Source organism: Hyperolius riggenbachi, chromosome 1, assembly GCF_040937935.1.
Source record: "Hyperolius riggenbachi isolate aHypRig1 chromosome 1, aHypRig1.pri, whole genome shotgun sequence".
Lineage (NCBI taxonomy): Eukaryota > Metazoa > Chordata > Amphibia > Anura > Hyperoliidae > Hyperolius > Hyperolius riggenbachi.
The window spans coordinates 94,739,250-94,757,247 of NC_090646.1; the positions used below are offsets into that span (position 1 = coordinate 94,739,250).

The window sequence follows — 17,998 nt, forward strand, 5'->3', positions numbered from 1 at the left end:
CATTTTCACACTACATAAACTTGCATTCAATATGTTCATAATCCTGCATAATCTGGGAATCATTTGATTTCCTATTGACAATCCCTAAATTTATGTATTTTTTAATAGTGAAGTTTCCCTTAAAGGGAACCTAAACAGAGGAATATGGATGTTTCCTTTTAGGGCCCGATTCCACTAGAGCGGCGCGCGTCTGCGAGACGCGAGTCAGCTCTTCCAGGTCTGCGGGGAAAGCAGACGAATCCCATCAGCCGTGCCATGCAAGGCTATGGGATCCGCAGCCTCCCGCGCCGATTCGGATGGAAAAGCCGGCCGAATCGCTTGCGTTAGCCATTGCACCCTATGGCTGTGTTTCCCCGCACTATTCGCCTGCGGGGAAACTCTACGGATTTGCGGCGGGTTCCGCTCAAGTGGAAACGCGCCCTGAAACAATACCAGTTGCCTGGCAGTCCTGCTGATCTATGTGGCCTCAGTAGTGTTTGCATCACACACCTGAAACAAGCATGCAGCAATCCAGTCTGACTTCAGTCAGAGCACCTGATCTGCATGCTTGTTCAGGGGCTGTGGCTAAACGTATAGACACACAGGAACAGCAGAGAAGTCAGGCAACTGGTATTGTTTTAAATGGAAAAATCCATATCCTTCTCAGTTTAGGTTCCCTTTAAGAAACTAATTAGATATTTAAAATTTTTGGTAAACTTACCCTTGCTTCTCTCTCTGCATCCAGGGTCCCGCCTACTTGCTCCTGGAGTAAGGCATAAGCCCGCTGCAGGGCCTGGTACTCGCGCGTCAGCTGACGAAACCTAAGATCCGCCTCTTCTTTAGGGGTGTACTGTAAAATGAGAAAAGGCAACATTTTATTATATGTTTACACACACATTTATTATTTCAATGGTGGAAAAAAAGTTTATTGCCTGGGCGTTATTCTGGTTTTTGCATTTTTGGACTGCTCGGCTGCATAGCAGCAACCTTACTGTACAGGATATGCCTGGGCCCCGATGCCTTGCAAATGTCTGGGTCCCCTCTCTCTCTGATAGTTATCCAAATTGTGCAGTGCATGATAACATCACCATACATCTGCTCCAGGGTGAGTGATGACGTGGCGGGTGATTAGGGGAGGGAAAGGGGGGGGTGGGGGGAGTGAAGGGCATGAATGTAATGTCAGGAAGTGGGATGGGGCCAAAGGAGGATGTGTGAACCAGACTCTTCTTCAGCCAAGGAGCTTGGTGGATTAGAGTGAGTGCGCTCTATAACAGTTACAGTACATGCACACAACCACAGCAAGAATTTCTGTTTAATAAATTCAGGAAAGCCAGGATTCATAAATGAAAAATAAATTGGAGTTGCAGTCACATGACCTTACAAACCTTTCAGCAACACCATGTTCTAATATTGACCCAGGTGAAGGATGAAAACCCTTATTAAATAGAAAAATTCTGTCTAGGTTTGTTGGTTTCCTCATGTTCTCCAACCTTGATGAGGGCCCTTTTCCACTGACAACTGTGACCACAATCCCAAACACACTACCATGAGATTTACAGGTATCTAGATTTTTAACATTTTTCCATCTGATTTTATTTTTTCCCCCCAGATTCAGGTTAAAAATAAATAAATAGTGAAATGTAAAGACTATTGCACAGCTCCTCACCTGGAATGCATTTTTTGTTTTTCTTTGCACTCCCATTGACTCTTACCCATGTACAATCACATAAAAAACTTCAGTATGCACAGTGTTTTTGGAAACATTGAATCATGCAACGGCAGAGGAGAATTTCAATAACCTTGTGCCTTCAAACAACATAAATGAATTACACATGGCAAATAGCAATCAGTCTAGGTTGTTGTGTGGTGTGATATAGACAGGAACTTACGTCTTCTAGGTCTTCTTCAGGCGTAGCTGGGGTCCGATCTGTTTTATCTGTGGTATAAGAGGTGACCGAAGAGGTTTCGGAATCCACAGATTCTTCGTCAAATCCAAAAAACGTCTCCACAACATGCCTCTGCAAATCAAGGTGAAATGTCGTTAGATTAATGCCAACGGATTACCGAAGCGGGAAATTTGGGCGACTACTACAGTAAGGCTATAGTGTGAAATTTGGGCACCCGATAAACAGACAAATTTCACATATAGCCGCTATTTATAATGGCAATGCCCCAACATCATCTTAATAGTAGTGGTTTGGTAGTGGGGATCAGTTAACGTTATGTTTGGCGGGGAAGCGGTTAAAGTTAGGCATGAAGGGGGGTGTTTTTAAGGGTAGGGCATGATAAGGCTGGTGAGGTTAGATGTGGAGGGGCAGTAAAAGTTAGGTGTGTGTGTGTGGGGGGGGGGGGGGGGGGCAGGTGGGCATGCCAAGGTTAGGCCTAGAAGAGGGTGGTTTTGAGAGTTAAGCTGGGGAGGGGGGGGTTGTATTTAAGTTTCAGGTATGGGGGGAGTATAATTAGGAGTGTGTGTATGTGTGTGGGGGGTATTTTCAAGTGTTAGGCGCAGGGAAGGGATGGTTAGGGTAAGGCATTGGGGGGGGGGGGGTGGGGGGGGGGGCGTCTGTGTGAGTAGGTTAGGTTAATTTGTTGTCAAATATTGGTATTTTTTTTGCGATTCTTTACTCTTTAGAGACTTGGCATATCTAAGTTTTACCAATATTCTACTAGCCAAAATTGTGCACCCAAATTTACTGGCACCCCTTTTTCATGTTCATACAGTTTACATCCTGCTTAGATGAAATAACAGTGACTGTGCTCTATGGCTCCTCCGTAAGTCTGAAAATTTTGATTTGCTCAATATGAAGAAACGGAGTAAAAGCTTATGCAGGCTTATGAGGCAGTTTTTCAGCAAGTGCATCAGGTGCAGCATCTGACATGCAGGAATAACAGAATGTCTAGGAACCATAAAGAAGAAAAAATTGAATAACTGCAAAACAGTTGAAGAAGTTACTAAGCAAGTTGGACATTGGCGCTGGGCTCAACCATCTGCTTCAGCTGTGCAGTCAGGTGCCCCAGGAGATTACGGTAAAGCACTGGCAGAACTGATGCCAGAATGAAAATGGGAATGAGGTTTTAGGCAGAAAACAGTTGTGAAAACAATGTAATTAATAAAAGTGTGTGTGTGTGTGTGTGTGTGTGTGTGTGTGTGTGTGTGTGTGTGTGTGTGTGTGTGTGTGTGTGTGTGTGTGTGTGTGTGTGTGTGTGTGTGTGTGTGTGTGTGTGTGTGTGTGTGTGTGTGTGTGTGTGTGTGTGTGTGTGTGTGTGTGTGTGTGTGTGTGTGTGTGTGTGTGTGTGTGTGTGTGTGTGTGTGTGTGTGTGTGTGTGTGTGTGTGTGTATCTCTGCTGAATGTTCGTTTTCTGAGGGTTCCAAAACCAGTACAAAACATGCCTTGTCTCTCAGAATGCTCTGGGAGGATAATTCTGCATAGCTAAGCAGCTTAGGCTAAGCATTACTGGGAGGGCGGGGTTATATACCAATATACATCAGTATATAGCTAGAGTGGGAAGCGCGGTGGCATAGTGGTTAGCACTCTCTCCTTGCAGCACTGGGCCCCCGATTTGAATCCTAGCCAGGGCACTATCTACACAAAGGGCCAGTGCACACCAAAATCTGCTAGTGGATTCGCAAACGCTAGCAGTTTTTGAAGCTGTTTTTCAGAGCGATTCTAGGCATGTTTCGAGAGATTTTCTAAACATGCCTAGTGTTTTTTAAAGTGTTTTTGTGTAGCAGATTTTATATTTTGTTACAGTAAAGCTGTTACTGAACATCTTCTGTAACAAAAATGCTTGATCTATGCTGATCTAGCGTTTTTCAGAGCGGTTTGCCACTTTCCTATACTCAACATTGAGGCTGAATAGCCTCAGAAATCAGCAAAAATGCTGCAGGACCCAAGTTTGCATTTGGGGAAAAAAACGAAGCACTCTGGGGTGCCACATCCCATTGCAATACATTAGCCAAGCGCTTTTCAGCTCGCAACAGTTTTTAAAAGCACTCAGAACCGCTCTTGGTGTGCACCAGCCCAAAGTTTGTATGTTCTCCGTGTCGATGTGTGTTTCCTCCAGTCACTCCTGTTTCCTCCCGCATCCCAAAAACATACATATAAGTTAATTGGCTTCCCCATAAATTGGCTCTTGACTGCGATACATACACTACACGATACATACACAGACATAGGACTTTGATAGGGATTAGATTGTGAGCCCCTCAGAGGGACAGTTAAGTGACAAGACAAACATCTATGCTGGAAATAAAAAAAGCTACAATCATATTTAATTTCTTGTAGGACAGGAATAGACAAAATAACTGCTTGACTTAAAGATGGCAATCTTCACTGTGCCTGGATGAAGTACACAGCCTAATGCTGGGAATACACGGCTCGATTTTGAGCCATTAAGATGGCTCGATAGATAATTTCTGACCTGTCCGATCTCCCGCCTGATCGTTTCGCAGTTCGATTCTGGATTGCATGGAAAGGAAAAACCTCAGAAAAACTAGCGTAAGATAAGAGAATTGACTGCAGAATTGAGCGGCGAAACTATCGAGCGGGAGAATCGAGCCGTGTATTCCCAGCATTAGACGGGGAAAATAATACTAAAAGCAGGCTTGTATTGTGTGACCCAAAGAGAATACAAGAAACGTCTCTTCTCCTTGGCTCATGCAACACTAGCATAACTATTATTCATTTTTCCCTGAGGATGTGAAGTTCACGCAGTGAGCAGGAGACTGACAGACACCTGGAAATACTGTACAAAGGTGGAGAGAGAAACACAGAGGGACACAGAGATAAAGAGAGAAACACGCAGACACAGAGCACCAAAAGAGGGACACAGAGAGAGAGAGAGAGAGAGAGAGAGAGAGAGAGAGAGAGAGGAGCACACAGGGACGGATTTCTGGAAAGGCCGCAATGGCCTAGGTCTAGGGCAGCTGCAGCCCAAGAGAGAACCTGGACATGAAAGAGGGGTTGCTACATATGAAAAAAAAAAGGCTGCAAATGGGGAGCAACATGTAAAAGGAAACTGATGTCCAAGGGAGCTGTGCATGGAAGAGGGTTTGCAGTACAGGCATGATACACATTGAATGGGAGGGGCACTGCTGTGCTTGGAAGGGGAGCCCCAATACACTTGGCCTAGGGGTGAAAAAATTATAAATCAGGTCTTGGGAACACACAGAGGTGGAGTAAGGAACACACACATACATGTAAAAGAGGAACCAAGTAACAAGGGCCCCGGAGATGGTCGCTAGTAGAATATCAGCAAAATTACAGATATTCTGCCAGGCAATTCTGATAGTAAAATACCGGTAATCTTTACCGATATCTTACTATGACCTGACCCTGTTGTCACACAGAACCCTCTACTGATGCCTGACCCTTAGACTCGCCCCTGGTGGTGCCCAGTGCTATGAAACTCAGCATTTCTTCTTTGCTCTAAAATATTATTTACAGCATAAAACCTACTACCAGAAAAAAAACATTGTAGCAGAACAGCTTTCAGACAGTTATGCTAGGTACACACTGAGATTTTCTGGCAGATTTACGGTCAGATCAATTATTTCCAACATATCCGATCTGATTTCCGAGCATTTTCTGATCGATTTCCAACTGTTACCCGATCACTTTTATCGGAAATCGATCGGAAAACGCTCTGAAAACGATCGGATAATCGATCTGACAGTAAATCTGCCAGAAAATCTCATAGTGTGTACCTAGCATTAAACACAGCACTTTCTTCTTCAGTGGGGAGTTTATTGCCCAAGTTATCCTGGGTACGCACGGTGGATGCTCCGTTCGTTTCCCGGCCGCTCGATTATTTCTGAGCATTTCCGATCCCGTTCCGATGATTGTTAGCTCGATTCTCATGCAAAGTATGCCAAATCGACCTAACGATCCATCGAAACGCGAATCGGACATGTCGGAAATAAACGAACGGCCAGGAATCAATGGGAATCGAGCGGGGCATCGAGTGCGGGAACGCACCGTGTGTACCCAGCATTAGATTCAACTCAAGTGATTACATTATCTGGTTTATGTTTGCTTAGCAGCCAGACAGCCACCATTGGTAAACATTCATGTGTGTTGTTTCAGCTTGCATGATAAAGATAAACTGCACTTTGAGTACTTATAAATTGTAAATGGACAATAATACTTGTGCACAAAAGCAAATATGGTAACTGAAAGAATACTAATATGTAGGAAAACTTTACAGAAGATTAGATCAGAGCTTAAAGGGGAACTTCAGCCTAAACAAACATACTGTCATCAAGTTACATTAGTTATGTTAATTAGAATAGATAGGTAATATAATCTCTTACCCACCCTGTTTTAAAAGAACAGGTAAATGTTTGTGATTCATGGGGGCTGCCATCTTTGTCATGGGGGCAGCCATCTTTTTGGTTGAAAGGAGGTGACAGGGAGCAGGAGACACAGTTCCAACTGTCCTGTGTCCTGATAACCCCTCCCAGCTGCATGTGCTAGGCTTCAAATGTCAAATTCAAAAATGTTAAAAAAAAAATTGCACCAAAACAGCAGAACGAAAACAACAACATCAGAAATCCCATCATGCTTTGCACAGCATTAGGGGAAAAAAGCCCAGGCAGTTTTCTTCTGTGCAGCTAAAAATGAGGCTTGTATAAGAGAAACAAAGTTCTGATGCTGTGAAACTGTTTTAGTCCGGAGGTTCACTTTAATCCCGCTTTAACCCTGCCTCCCTGGTGGTGCCTAATCTTAATCCCCACCCTCAGATGGTGTCTAACCGTAAATTCGCACCCGCCCCCCGGGGTGGATCCTAACCCCAACTCCTCCCTGGTGCCTAAACATGACCGATAATGACTCCCACACACACACACTCCAAATACTAAAAGTCCCCCGGCCTCCCAACCCATGATATTTGGGCTATGTTAAAAGCCACAATTAGCGGGCGTAAACCGTAATACGTGTTTCCGGAGGTGAGCACCAGCAGTTTCCATAGCAGGTGGCCCCAGCGTTCGGTATTTTATCGGGACGCCGAAATTACCGCTGCCTTATAGCTTCTAGTTGTGGCTTTTAACACTGCCACCTATGGCGGTACGCTTTTTTTCCGACTGGCCTGCTTCGGTCGGAAAACACACAGGGGGACACACAAAATGACAAAAGGACACACAGAGCTGGAGTGATGAACACACAGAGTGACACACAGAACAACACAGAGATGGAGTTTGAAACATACAGCGTGACACAGAGAAACACCCCACCAAAATGAAGAATAAAAAAACCCACACATAATGACAGAGACAGGCAGAGAAACAGAAAGAAACAGATGAAAAAGGGAACGCAGAGACAGAAAAGGGAAGACAGAAGAAGGTGTACACGTTTCTAACGTAACACTGCACTGTGCACTCCTGGGAGTCTCATCCCTTGTCCCATAGCGACACGATATAAAAGACGCTTACTCCACCTAAGGAGTCATTATCTGACAAGTAAAACAATAATTATCAGGCCTTGAGTGCAGCATCACACGAGCACATGACTAGACTAGGGTGCCTGCTCAGTGATTCTAGCACTGCTGAAGGCATTAGGTCAGCTCTCACATGCTGTGCTATGAGAGAAGGCTAGAAACAAAATGACAGAACATGTGCAGAGGCAGATGCTTAGTTTAGAGATAAACGCAGTATGGAATGTTTGGATAAAATGACACACCATTAGGGTGCGCAATTAATAAATGTATGGCAATGTTTACAAAGTGTAAACTATACTATGAGGTACTTGGTAAGCCTATTGTAAGGTGGTACATTCCAAAATAACATACACATGCTCCACCCTAAAGAACACGTCCTTGTAGAAAATACGTTTACACAGGAATATTCATAAAGGGTGGAAAACCTTTTTCCCCCAAAAATAATGCTAACTGCTTTCAGTCTGTGGTTTATTGTCACCCCCAATCAAAGGAAGAACCAGGACTTAAACCTGGATATTGCACTACTTTGCTTTAAAGATCAAGATTAAATAGCACAGTGACAGCAAGCATAACGTTTCAGTCATCCAGACCTTCAGACAACAGTCCCCAGTGTAAGTTTCCCGTTGGGTTCCCTCAAGCACTCTCATGCCTCCCAACCTTCCTGGTGTCACCGAGAATGTCCTGGGTTGGAAAACATGGTCTCGTGACACTCCCTTCTGTCCCTATGGCAGCAAGTGAGCCGCACTCAAAGCCAGCTGTAGACACCAGGGAACTGTATGGGGGGGGGGGGGGGGGGGGGGGGGGGACTAGACACCACAGAAATGTATAGGGGATGGAAATTTCCACTAGACACCAAAGAACTACAGGTGTTGGACAAAATAAAGGAACCACCTTGAAAATCAACAAAATATATTTTAATATATAGTGTAGGTCCACCTTTTGCGGCAATTAAAGCCTCAATTCTCCAAGGTATTTATGCATACAAATTGTGAATGGTTTCCAAAGGAATTTTAGCCCATTCTTCACTTAAAACACCCTCCAGTTCTTTTAGAGACGATGGCGGCGGAAATAGACTTCTTACTTGCACCTCAGATCATCACAGACCCCCGCCATGTTTTACGGTTGGGAGAAGGCAGTCTGGATGAAATGCTTCTTTCAACTGTTTTCAAACGTACACTCGGCCAGAGGTCGTAATTAAGGTAAACGATGATTCGTCACAGAAAAATCAAATTTTTCCACTGCTCGAGGGACCAATTATGGTGGTTTCTACTCCACTCTAAACGCTTTGAAACATTTGTCTTTGAGAGCAGAGGTTTCCTAATTGCAGTTCTTCCATGGAATCCAGATTTGTGCAGCTCCTGAACAGTTTTTGTGGAAACTGGGTTCTGTAGGTGTTCATTCAGCTATGTAATGATTTTAGGAGCCGTGATCTTGCAAACTTTTCTAACAATTCGATTTAGAGTCCGACGGTCTCTCTCAGACGTCTTCGACTTTCGGCCACAACTGTGCTTTGCTGAGAACGTTTTTCCTTCTCTTTCAAAGGCAGTCATTACTTTTGAGACAGCACCCCTTGAAATGCCAAGCATTTGGGCAGTTTCTGTCACAGTTGCGCCTGCCATACGAGCACCAACAATTTGGCCTTTTTGAAAGTCTGCGAGATCTGCCATTTTATAAGTTATAACCAACTTTGGTTTAAATATCTGTAAAAAAACTATTATTTTAATTAAACATATCAAATAACAAAAACAAACAAAAAAAAATGTATATGTCAAGTTTTGATTGATTAAAACATGTTCAAAGATTATGATGCCAAAATGTTAGGCGTTTCCATTATTTTGGCCATCCCCTGTATATAGAGGGAGGGGAACCACTAGACACCAGGTAACTGTGAGGGAAGGTGGTGGACCACGTGACACAAAGGAACTGTATATGGGTGGGAGGGAGGACTATTAAAGACACCAGAAAACAGTATAGGGGGAGGGATGGAGCATCACTAGACACAAGGGAACTATGTTAGGGAGCCATTAGGCATCAGGGAACTATATAAGGAAGAGAGGGGGGGCCATTAGACACGAGGGAACAGTATATGGGAGGGAGAGGGGGCCATTAGGCAATGAAGTAGAAGGAGGCACTCCATTGGCTAGAACTTGCATTCAATTTATTACAGGTCTTGCAATAATTGAATTAATTGGATTTTAAAGAATTGATCTGGAAGAGACGCACTTCAAATGGTATTTGCCGGGGTAGACTTAAAATGGGTAGCGCCCCGTGCAAGAAAAGTTATCTTTTTTTTTTTACTTTTTTTAATTTAAGTCAATTTTGTTCTATCCTAATACATTCTGTACAGAGAAGTAGAAGATTGTTAGTGGTAGAATGCAAAACCTATGTTAGTGGTAGAATGCAAAACCTATGTTAATGGTCATAGGCAAACGCAAGCTGCCCAGAATCCCCCCCCCCCGACCAGGGCCGGTGCTCGATATGGAGATCCAAAACAGAGGAATGTAGGCAGGGGAGAGAAACAGTTTGTTAAGGATTACCACTATTCAAAGCATATATACAGGTCTTCATTGCCTGCAAAGCAATGAAGAGCTAATAGTACTGCTGAAGCAGGGCCCTGGTGGGCCCATCTAGTCTAGGGGCCCCAATGCAGTCGCAAACTTTGCAACCCTTACAGCTACACCACATTCATATGGAATGGACTTGGCTTGACAGTTTCAAATAACTGCTGCTTTACAATATTAAATTTCCCAATCCAATGACATCATGGAGTTCGTTCTCAATGCCTCAGACAGCGTACATTTGAATACGGCGCTGGTAGACTTGGGCGCAGGATCCAGCTGTTAAATGGCTGGTCCTGCTTCTGCACAAGTCCGGGGCGTTTTAATTACTATTCCCCCTCCAGGCCGACATGGATAGTGGGGGAATGAAATAATTTGGCTTCCAGCGATTGCTGGAGGCCGAATTATTGTGTTTTTTAAACAACTTCGGCTCCGTCTTCTGACGGAGCCGACCTTCCTCACTGAGCGCCGCTATAGACTGATTCCTATTACAGCCTATGGCGGCGCTGGCTGCGCCCAAAGCTAGCAGCGCTGAAAAGCACTGCTCCGCCTCAGACAAGTCATCTCTGCAGCCTACAGAAGTCCTCCCTGGGGCACGCACAGCACCCTGAGAATCTAGTGTAGGAACTCGCTGCAGTAAGTATACGTATTGGTCAAATATAAATACTTAGAAGCCTGGGTTGCAAGACCAGCAACCACAATATTGGGTGGGAAAGGAAATCCAGACCTCACCCAGATCTTTTAATCATCTGCGGATAAATGGATTGCACTCAAAAACTGTTAATAGTTCCGGGAAACAAAAACCTCCATCCCCCTCAAAAGGGACTTGGGAAGTAGGATGGAAGAAGTTCCAAGAACATAATCTATATATATATATATATATATATATATATATATATATATATATATATATATATATATATATATATATATATATATATATATATATATATATATATATATATATATATATATATATATATATATATATATATATATATATATATATATATGTGTGTGTGTGTGTGTGTGTGTGTGTAGTGTGGTGTGTTTACCTGAATAAGTAAACCAACTAATGTAAGGTAAATATGTTCTTTAATGAAACCCTTAAAACAATGCATTTCACAGATCTGAGCCCACTTCCTCAGCTTAAATGTAGGCAGAACAGTGGCATAGTGATTAGCACTCTTGCCTTGCAGCACTGGATACCTGGTTCGAGTCCCTGCTAGGGCACTAGCTGCATGGGTTTCCTCTAGGCACATCCCAAAATATATAGGTTAAGTGAATTGTCTACCCCTAAACTGGCCCTAGACTACGATACATACACTACACAATACATACATAGACATATGACTATGGTAAGGATTATATTGTGAGCTCCTCTGAGGGCCAGTTAAGTGACAAAACAATATACTCTGTACAGCGCCGCCGAAAATGTTGACTTTTTTTTAGCTATGGACTGATTTTTCTTCCTCCCATCCCAGTCTAACCCTCAGAATCTAGGCACTAAGGCATAAATAAGTTCTGCACTGGAAACACTGGACTCACCTCAGGTACTTCATACTTTTTGATGTTTCTTTTAAAAGATGTACAAGGCAGAGCAATTCTGTAATAAAACAGTTGTACTGTATCCTATGCTTGAAGCAGTGTGCTGAGCACATGAAAAGGGATGAGCACACCATGATATTAGCAGTCACATAACAAGAAAAGCTAATAGCAGCAGATTATCACAGGAAGCCACCAGTGGCCAAGGCAGAAGATCAGCAGGGCAGCCAGGCAACTGGTATTACTTAAAAGTAAAACATGGCAGCTTCATATAATTCTCACCTTGGGTTCACTTTAAAGGGGACATTTGCACTTTAGGTTACTGACAATACAGTCTTCTAAAATGGTCATTACTTCAGCTGACCAACTCCTTTGAACCCCAACCTTCCACTGTAAAAGATTTATTTACATGATTTTACTAGGGCGACAATTACCATATTAGGAGCTTTCTCCCACTACCCAACGATTTCCATTGTCCCAAAAAAGAAAAAAAAAACCTTGAGCAACTGAACCTAGAGCAACCCAACATTCTATAAGAATAACGTACCAAGCCCACTGCCTGAGGACTAGTAGATAAGCAGCAGGGCATATAAAATATCCTGCGTGTCACTAAATTCACAGTAAACCGGATACATAATCGTTCTACAGCAATTTCTGATGAAGCCTACTGGTTACAGTAGGTTTTGCATCTGACAGTGGCTGGATAGTGTACTGGTTAAGGGCTCTGACCTGGGTTTGAATCTCACCTCTTCCTCTTCAGTAAGCCAGCACCTATTCAGTAAGGAGACCTTGGGCAAGACTCCCTAACACTGCTACTGCCTACTGAGTCCGCCCCAATAGAAGTTTTGTCTTGTATTGATGTGCGTGTGTGTGTGTACACATCTCCCATGATGCACACGGAGATGCCCACCTCTGCTCCTCCTATATGAGCTCCTCTGTCATTTACTAATCATGGGCACATAATACAGGCTAAAGGTCTACATTTTTCCTTATCTTCATCTTTAAAACTACTTAATTTTATCTATCAACTAGATTTTTGCAATTTTTGTGCAGTTAAAAGTATAAAACCAGGCAGCATTAAAATTGTAATGGGTAAGGTTCTGTACACACATCCAATTTTAATCTGCAGATGTCTGGCCAATTTTGCCACTGCCATGTAGAAGTATGGAGAGCCAGCAGATTTTGAATATAATGAACAGACTGTGTGTACACTCAAACTACTTGGCAGGGGTAAAATTGGTCCGTCATCTGCAGATAAAAACTGGATGTGTGTACGGACCTTACCTTCTGAAGCTCCCCACTTACCTTCGTGTTTATAGGTCAGCTCCTGACAGCCAGAGAAATACAGGCACACCAAGGCGCACAGGCAGATGAAGAAGGAGAAGTACAAGATCAGTAAGAAATCTTCCATCTTCTGTCAGCAGCAAGAGGCCCCGTCACTCCCTAATATATGCCATGCAGTGGCGAGCTCGCTTCTCACACTGGTCTGCTCAATAACTGGCAGAGTCTCCTACGAAGGCTGGAATAATCATTTCCCCATTAAGCACCTGGGGTGCCTATCAGAGGCTGGCCAGTGACAGGCAGGCAGATTAAGTAATGATTAGGAAAATATAAGAGCAGCCCCTCCCTGCCAGGGGACTGGGCGCAGGTAGGCTGCTGCCTGGTTCCACATATGCCCCCAAGTCCCCAGACTATTCCATGTGAGCTGTGCACAGATAGCAACAGTAACCTGGCGCAGGCAGCCAGAGTGCACAAACAGCACAACTAAAAATACACCTTAAAACACATGCAGTTCAATAACCTCCACCGTGAAGTCACAGCTAAAAGCTTTTATCCCACATGCATTTCCAGTCCAGCACATTATGCGCAACAAAGGCCGCTACAGAGAAAAGGAATCTGAAGCTGTGGAAATTTACAGATGTGATTCTTTCCCTTACCACATAAGTGTATGGAAGATATTCAAAGAGTACCCCAAGATTTGTTAAAGCAGCAGGGACAGCCATACTATCCCAGAAAAAAAAACCCAAAAACATATGTAGATGAATACTTGTTCTACTTAACATATGTATTGTACTGTCCACGTTTTGCTTTCAGTGAATTTTATATAGTAAATAAAGAGATACCATTATCAGGCATTTTCCATCGTTACAGCCTCTGATTGAAGCCAATCCTACAGTTATTTCCTTCCTTACACTTTTTTCCCCCCTAGAAACTGCACTGTCATATATAGCTTGCTTTGCAAACACGTGAGCACAGCATAGTGATTGTATTTCAGCAGCTTCTGCAGAAGGGTGAGGTGAATTTCCCTTCTTAGCCCGTCTCATGTCAAACTGAACTGTCCTCAGCCAATCAGTGAGGAGCAGTAAAATGGGAGGGGAGATATCAAGCTTTCCTTTCCTCGGCAAGGTACCAAATAGAGCCAGGCTGACTGAGAAGATTTATTTCAACAGAAACATTTATGATTATATTGGAATGCTTGCAATGCAGGGTCAGGTTGTAAACTGCATAATAAACAGAGCAGTGGGTAAATGGGATTTGATTTTATGGCTGACAATCCCACTTTAATAAGCACATATTCAAATCTCAATACTCAAAAGGAAAGGTAAAAACCAAGGATTTTTTTTTTTATAACAGCAATACGTGTGGTGTGGCTGCTGGGCTACTGCAATCAAAGTTATTGTCCACCCCGTTCCGGAAACCAGTTCCTTCACCCCCCCCTCCCCCCCCCCCCCCCCCACCCCCCCCCCCACACCCCCCCCCCCCCCCCCCCCCCCCCCCCCCCCCCCCCCCCCCCCCCCCCCCCCCCCCCCCCCCCCCCCACCACACACACACACAAAAAATATTGACCACTGCATTTCAGCCCTGCCACAAAAGAACCTGCTGAGATCATTTCGGCAATCTTCTCATTAACACAGGTGAAAGTGTTGAGAAGCACAAGGCTGGAGATCATTCTGTCATGCTGATGGAGTTAGGATAGCAGACTGGATGCTTTATAAGGAGGATGCTTGAAACCATTGTTCTTCCTCTGTTAACCATGGTTACCAAGCTGATCTGTCAAAACCAGCCTCATCAGCTGAACGATCGTTTGTACACACGCTCGATTTGACGTCCAAACGACCGGTCCGAACGATCGGTCCTTTGGAAAAATCAGACGTGTGTATGTACCTTAAGGAAAAACTGACGTTTTAACTAGATTAACTTTGCAGGGAGCACAGAGAGGGGTTAAGCCTGCAGCAAAGCTGCAGCTCTCATTCACAGCTGCTGATAAGAGCTAAAGTATACTTTGATGTAGATAAATAAACACACAAAGCAGTGGATTTCTACAGAAACTAAACCAGTACACTGTCCAGCCAATACCCTATGCCTGACAACATGTATAGGTGGATGCCCTATGAATACACAGCAGCTCCCATGCTCAAAAGTAGGGGGCAGGTCCAGCAGAAAGAGGAGGAGTTTAGCAGGACAATAGCCTCCAATTAAAAACGATAGGTTATCGGTAGGTCTGTTTAAGAATATATGCAAGAGCAACACAAGTGTTTTGCTATTAGCTCTCTCTGTCTTGTTCATCCTGCGGCATGACGACAATAGGGTCCCTATCATGTAACGAGCATAGTAGTAGCAGTAGAGTACCCCATTTAGATGTTCTGTTTCACTTAAGGCATCTTAATGATGTATTTATGCTTGAAAAAATTCTACGTTTTCCCTTTTTGATGTTGCATGTATAAAGCGGTCTGTACCATCAGCCTGCAAGCAAACAGGATTTAAGCCCGACAAAGGCTGCAAGGCCGAAAGCTTGCTTATTCTTATTCTTTTTAGTTAGCCAATAAATGGTATCATTCTGATTTAAAGAGAAACGAAGACCAAAAATTGAACTTTATCCCAATCAGTAGCGGATACCCCCTTTTACATGAGAAATCTATTCCTTTTCACAAACAGACCATCAGGGGGCGCTGTATGACTGATATTGTGGTCAAACCCCTCCCACAAGTAACCCCTCCCACAAGAAAAGATAGAACTTTTGTCAGTTTCCTGTCTGTGAACCTTGTTGCAATGTGGGAAATAACTGTTTACAGCGGTTTCCAACTGCCAAAAACCATGCAGCAGCTACATCACCTGCCAACAGTAAAATGTTCACTGGAGTTCCTCTTTAAAACTTCTTCATGTAACAAGCAAGCAGAGAGTGAATTCAGACGTTTCAGATTGCATGCTTAGTCTGAGACACTGACTTGTGAAATGGTAAATTCATAAAATTAATCTGACAGACAGGAAACTAGCTATAGAAAAATCTCACCATGGTTTAGCAGCCTTTGCCACAACATGCTGAGCAACCATGTGTTGTAACAGCTCTAAACATAACAGATTAGAAAGCAGCAGACTCCAGGCATCAATTCCCTGGAGTGGATTAAAACCATGTATGGGATTATAGGAAAAACAGATGATTATAGTTTCCAGTTAGTCCTTATCTACTGTTCAGTGACTTGGTAAAAGCAGAATTTATTGAATTGGAATGTTTTGCTGAATCTGTATAGATGCTCTTGCAGAGTTTACTTCTATCTGTCTTTAAACACATGGATTAGCAGATGTAGAACTTGCAAAGTACCTGGACAGAAACCCATACACTGGCCAATGTCAGCATCACTGACTGCCAGCAAGCACTGTAAGGCACTATACAGGGCCGTTTCTTGGGCAGTGCGGGCAGGGTGACCGCCCTGGGCGCAGACCGGCAAGTAGAAGAAGAGGGGCACAGACATAACCTCTAGGGAGCTGGTTAGACACTGTGCCCCCACGATTGCAACATATCTGAGAAGAACTTGTTGGATGCGTTTGTGTGGCCAGGCTGCCCACCGTATATGGGTGCGTCCAATATCTTTTTTACTTCATTTAATTGCACTTGTGCAACACCCATGTGCATTTATGCCATCTTAAAACTAAAGTAGAATTTCCCCTTTGATTGCGTTTAAATGGGCACCTTTGGGCCATTGAGTCAAACTGGTAGATAAAGTTTTCTGCTCGGTTATAAACAGTCCAACTGCAGTCATTCAATCAAAATTATTTTTATTATTTAGTATTTATACAGCCCCAACATCTTTTGCAGTGCTGTACAGAGTATATATTGTCGTCATTAAAGGGGAACTTCGGCCTAAACAAACATACTGTTATTAAGTTACATTAGTTAGGTTAATTAGAATAGATAGGTAATATAATCTTTTACCCACCCTGTTTTAAAAGAACAGGCAAATGTTTGTGATTCATGGGGGCTGCCATCTTTTTGATAACCCCTCCCAGCTGCACACACTAGGCTTCAAATGTCAAATTCAAAATGTAAAAAAAAAAAAAAAAAAAAATTGCACCACACACACGCACACAGTACACACACACTATACACACACACACACGCACACAGTACACACACACACCGCACACAACATACACAGTGTGTACACACACACACACGATTGGGCAAAGGCAGGTGAACATTCCTCCCCACCACCACATTATCGAGGAGACCTTCCTCCCCCCCCAAGTATAGGTTAGCCAGGCATAGGTGTTCCCAGTATAGGTAGCCAGGCATAGGTGCTCCCAGTATAGGTAGCCAGGCATAGGTGCTCCCAGTATAGGTAGCCAGGCATAGGTGCTCCCAGTATAGGCAGCCAGGCATAGGTGCTCCCAGTATAGGAAGCCAGGCATAGGTGCTCCAGTATAGGCAGCCAGGTATAGGTGCCCCCAGTATAGGCAGCCAGGTATAGGTGCTCCCAGTATAGGTAGCCAGGCATAGGTGCTCCAGTATAGGAAGCCAGGCATAGGTGCTCCCATATAGGAAGCCAGGCATAGGTGCTCCCATATAGGAAGCCAGGCATATGTGCTCCCATATAGGAAGCCAGGCATATGTGCTCCCATATAGGAAGCCAGGCATATGTGCTCCCATATAGGAAGCCAGGCATATGTGCTCCAGTATAGGCAGCCAGGCATATGTGCTCCAGTATAGGCAGCCAGGAATATGTGCTCCAGTATAGGTAGTCAGGCATAGGTGCTCCCGTATAGGTAGCCAGGCATAGGTGCCCCCAGTATAGGTAGCCAGGCATAGGTGCTCCCAGTATAGGTAGCCAGGCATAGGTGCTCCCAGTATAGGTAGCCAGGCATAGGTGCTCCCAGTATAGGTAGCCAGGCATAGGTGCTCCCAGTATAGGCAGCCAGGCATAGGTGCTCCAGTATAGGCAGCCAGGTATAGGTGCCCCCAGTATAGGTAGCCAGGTATAGGTGCTCCCAGTATAGGTAGCCAGGCATAGGTGCTCCAGTATAGGTAGCCAGGCATATGTGCTCCCATATAGGAAGCCAGGCATATGTGCTCCCATATAGGCAGCCAGGCATATGTGCTCCAGTATAGGCAGCCAGGCATATGTGCTCCAGTATAGGCAGCCAGGCATATGTGCTCCAGTATAGGCAGTCAGGCATATGTGCTCCCGTATAGGTAGCCAGGCATA

At 44.0% G+C, this 17,998-nt stretch overlaps 2 protein-coding genes across 6 annotated transcripts in view; both read right to left on the reverse strand.

Annotated features, from left to right (window-relative positions):
• Positions 1–17,998, reverse strand: part of JAKMIP1 (janus kinase and microtubule interacting protein 1) — a 213,712-nt gene that overhangs the window by 78,805 nt on the left and 116,909 nt on the right. For all 5 annotated transcript variants that reach the window (XM_068277104.1, XM_068277088.1, XM_068277079.1 and 2 more), the window contains exons 9-10: positions 1,869–1,997; positions 701–829 (exon numbers count right to left, since the gene is read on the reverse strand). In XM_068277104.1, the coding sequence (XP_068133205.1) occupies positions 701–829; positions 1,869–1,997 (258 nt within the window). The remainder of the gene's footprint in view (positions 1–700; positions 830–1,868; positions 1,998–17,998) is intronic.
• LOC137561546 (uncharacterized) lies at positions 10,713–12,927 on the reverse strand. The gene is made up of 2 exons (XM_068272863.1): positions 12,822–12,927; positions 10,713–10,720 (listed from the first exon to the last, which is right to left on the reverse strand). Exons 1-2 carry the CDS (start codon positions 12,925–12,927, stop codon positions 10,713–10,715), a joined length of 114 nt encoding a protein of 37 aa, XP_068128964.1.

Coding starts and splice junctions, on each gene's coding strand:
- LOC137561546 (XM_068272863.1), bottom strand. CDS start 12,927: ATGGAAGATTTCTTACTGATCTTGTACTTCTCCTTCTTCATCTGCCTG.